Source organism: Cibotium barometz, chromosome 52, assembly GCF_041138505.1.
Source record: "Cibotium barometz isolate CiBa-2024 chromosome 52, ASM4113850v1, whole genome shotgun sequence".
Taxonomy (NCBI): Eukaryota; Viridiplantae; Streptophyta; class Polypodiopsida; order Cyatheales; family Cibotiaceae; genus Cibotium; species Cibotium barometz.
Genome location: NC_141097.1, coordinates 26342743 through 26347051, shown reverse-complemented (window position 1 = coordinate 26347051; position 4309 = coordinate 26342743). Strand labels below are relative to the sequence as shown.

Sequence of the window (4309 nt, the reverse complement as noted above, 5' to 3'; positions counted from 1 at the left end):
CAAACAAGATGTATTGAGACAATCTTGACGTATTCATGCAACAAAAGGAAGCAACCAAGATATAAAAGTTTCATCTTCGTAGAATTAAGATTCACTACATGTGAGAATGGATTGGTTCATTAACAAGTGGAAGTCTAATGAAAGTGAAGAAGATTACCTAAGAAACAAGGGGAAAAACACGATAAACAAAAACACGATAAACAAAGTCATTGATAAGAAACAATGGGAACATTGCACAAAATATACACTAACAAACTTACATTGCAGAGAGGAGGAGAAAAAGTGGCAAAAGTAAACAAATTTGTTGCGTTCAAAAAAATGATATTTAGATGGAGTGGAAGGTTGTGGATATGCACCGGTTGCGAATGGTCGTCCCCAAGGTGGTGAGATTTGGCCGTTTGCCCGCTAAAGGACTCGGGTGGCGCAGAAACGTACCAAGCACTCCATCGGCGGAGATGGAAAATTATCACGTAAAATGCCAAAGCCAGCAGCTTCTGTTTATTTGTTCGCGTGCAGTGGTTTTCCGAATACACATGATTGATGTTGGTTGAATGCAGGCGGAAGTGTGCGTATGCAAGTTGTGCACGTGCGGGCTGCATAATTGTCCGGGCTTCCCAGGGTGGCCACCTGCAGAGGAGCTGCGGACGCCCGTGCCGTTTGGGCAGCCGTGGAGGATGGAAGGGGTGTCCACAGTGATGGCAGACTACACGCTCAAGCCCATATACCCGCCCGTGCCGCCCCGCCCAAGCCCGCGCCGGTGGGCGTCCGACCAGGAGACCACCCACCACGACCATTTCCGCCTCTTGGAGCCAGCCCCCGCCAGCCCCCGCCCGCCCTTTCACCACCCAAAGTGTGGAGGCTACAAAAACGCCCGTTCGATCTACCAGTCGGACTACCATAACTACCCCCCTTGTCCTGTGTCCCTCAAGCCTAGCCCCACTGTTGTCAAAGGAGGACATATATGTTGGCTTTGATTATGGGACCATCATAACAATCAATTCCATCGCCCAATTTGCATCTTTTTTGTCTAGAAAACAGGCTTGAGTCTTGGAGTACAAATTGGTTCCCCTTGGTCCTTTCAAATGAGTAGCATGTATCTTGAAAGAGTATTTGTGTGCAATAAATAGTAGGGGGGGACTCCAAATGCAAGTGAAATAACGACACAATCAAGTGTAAATAGTGGGGGGGACTCCAAATGCAAGTGAATAGTAGGGGGGACTCCAAATGCAAGTGAATAGTAGGGGGGACTCCAAATGCAATTGAAATAACGACACAATCAAGTGTAAATAGTGCGGGGGACTCCAAATGCATGCATTTAGAGAAAATGTTTATATAGTAGGTTCTTCCAAATGCAAACAAAATGGTTGTGCAAGCCTTCAAAAACTCATGTGCAACAGTTGTAGAGTAGATTCTCATCAAGGTCCTTCAAATGTAAAAAGAAATGATGCACAATGAGTAGTCTATTTCTATTCTCTACACTCAAACGAAAACACAACTCCACAATCTTTTCTTGCAAACAAAACATATTGAAATGCTCTACATAATGCTCCATTCAATAGGACTTACATAATGCTCTTCTATATGCTAAAAACTTTTTGGTAGAGGACGAATGCCCTACTAGAGTTCCGAATAAAAAAAATTGGCCACTTTTCCTCTTGTTAGTCTTTAAAAATATAATAACAAAGGCAAGAAATATCACTCATGCAAGAACGCATGTGTGATGTGCCAAATGATTTCAACACTTGAAACATACAAGCTTGTTGCTTTTTGTACTTTGTAGTATTAATATTTTCCAAATACCATTCTCATTAGTTGTTCTTTTAAAAATGCATTTGTAACTTCTTCAACCCCTTTTCAAGCTCCTTTCAAGATCCTTTTAATCTCTTTGAAATTATATTTTTAATATTCAACCTTCTTAAAATCCCTCATGTTCAAAATCTTAAAAAATTATACGTGTCTTTGTTTATGTGTGTGTGTGTGTGTGTGTGTGTTTACACTTTACAACTCATACACTTGTGTACCAAAATGTACAATAGAGTTTGTATCATAATCTAAAAACTGGATCTCAAAAAAGAGAATAATTATATCGAATATAAAAAATATATATCTCAAAAAAGAGAATCATAATTTAAAAAATGGATCTCAAAAAAGAGAATTATTATACCCACTTTTACTCTAAGGTTGACAATTATGACTACCAATATTGGTATTCAAAGTTTTGAAGTTGTGTTAAGATGGAGAATGTTAGAAAGAGACCATGATATGCCATGAACACCATAAAGCTGAAGAAGAACAATTCTTACCTACTACCATTCTAAAAATAAAGTAAGTTTTAGTACTTTAGAAAAAGTTTGAGCAATAGGTCACTACCAACATCCATCCCTCCTTGTTATTCGGGTTACATATTTATAGATTCATCAATGACTAAGATCTTAACCTTATAGTAAAGCTCATAATAAATTTCATATATCTAAATTATAGGCTACCCTTGAAAGATAGAATATTTATCATGCGTTTAAGTATCTTATTATGCATAAGAATTAAATCAAATGAACACTTTGCCAAGCATTTTCCAAAAGTGGTGAGCAGATTCTTAAAATCTTTCCCTCTCCCTCTCTCTCAAGGTACTGGCAATCTATCTTTAGGCACTCTCCCTCTCTCTCTCTCTCTCTCTCTCTCTCTCCCTCCTTATCTCTCACTCTTTCTCTGCATGTCCCTCTCTCTCATCTACCTCTCTCTTTCCCCCTCTCTATCATTATCTCTATCTCTCATACACCTCTCTCTCTCTCTCTCTCTCTCTATATATATATATCTCATCTCTTTCTCATCCTCGTCTCTCTTCAGCATCTCTCTCTCATCTCTATCTCTTCCTTATCTCTCTCTCTCTCTCTCTCTCTCTCTCTCTCTCTCTCTTCCTCTCTTCCTCATCTCTCTCTCTCGTCCTCTGTTCCTCCTCTCCCACCCTCTCTCTCTCTCTCTCTCTCTCTCTCTCTCTCTCTCTCTCTCTTTCCCTCTATATCACTATGTATGTCTCTCTCATCCTTCTCTCTCTCATGTCTATCTCTTCCTCATCTCTCTCCTCATGTGTTGAATTCACTCTCTCTTGCACTCTCACCTCGATCTCTTCCTCTTCTCTTTCCCTCTCATATCTATCTCTTCTTCATCTCTCTCTCTCTCTCTCTTCTCCTCTCTTCCCCATCTCTCTCTCCTCTTGTGTTCAGCTCTCTCTCTTCCATTCCCATGTCTCCCTTACCCTCATCTCTCTCTCTCTCTCTCTCTCTCTCTCTCTCTCTCTCTCTCTCTCTTCCACTCTCAACTAGCCTTGCCCTCTCTATTCAACTCTCATCTCTCTCTCTCTCTCTCTCTCTCTCTCTCTCTCTCTCTCTATCTCTCTCTCTCTCTCTCTCTCTCTCTCTCAATATTCCTTAGTCTTCATGTCTCTATTAAGACTAAGAGACAGCTTCAAGGGAACCATTCACCTATTCTAACCTCAGTGTTTCGTGGGGATCTTTTCAATGGCCAAGCTCGTAACTCGTGAGGTCTCCAAGCTCAACATTGTAATGGGTAGCTTACCATTTGCCTTCTCCCATGAGCAGTATCACACTGTTGTGTAATAGCTCAGACACTACTCCCTCCTCTCACCTCAAATCACTCACACACACTCACTAGCATATACTTTTTGTGGTCATGAGGCTTCACAGTGCCACACACGTTTGTGCAAACTCTTTCTAATTCTTCTAGACCTCAGCAGGCGTTACGAGCTCCATCATAGCCATAAACCATAATGCCTACTACAACACCTCAATCCAATGCTAAGCAAATGTCACAATAACCTATTGCAAAGGGAGATTTACAATGTACAAAATGTATTGTTTTACCTCCACCAGTTTTGGTACCTCAACCTCCACCCCCGAGGATCACATCATTAAATGAAATAGGTTTGAAGGAATCTTTTGAGTGTCTAGAATATGAGGTTGACTTGGAGAGTACCTCACTTTTTGTTGTTCCACTTAGGACTCCATAAATATTTACTAGGAGTACTATGTAGTCTATGCAAGAGGCAGAGTCAAACCAATATACCAGCTAGGTGGATACATCAACAACTCTAGTGTCAAAAGAATGACTCTTCAATGCTATCATTGAAGAGTCAGGGGGACCACACCGAGTCTTTGAGTGTCCCATCAAAAACCAACCAATAACACAAGTTGCATCTTCCAGCATGCCACCTGCAACCTGTAATTGTTGTGGCATAGATCATTGGATCAAAGCTTTCCCAATGAAAGTGGTGGTTGCAAATTAGCAGAATAGT

At 41.0% G+C, this 4309-nt stretch overlaps 1 protein-coding gene across 1 annotated transcript; it reads left to right on the top strand.

Annotated features, from left to right (window-relative positions):
* Positions 1-430: 430 nt before the first annotated feature.
* LOC147608995 (uncharacterized) lies at positions 431-1171 on the top strand. The gene is made up of 2 exons (XM_086788091.1): positions 431-470; positions 558-1171. The coding sequence occupies exons 1-2, from the start codon at positions 456-458 to the stop codon at positions 972-974; spliced, it is 432 nt and encodes a 143-aa protein (XP_086644217.1). The 5' UTR covers positions 431-455; the 3' UTR covers positions 975-1171.
* Positions 1172-4309: the final 3138 nt, after the last annotated feature.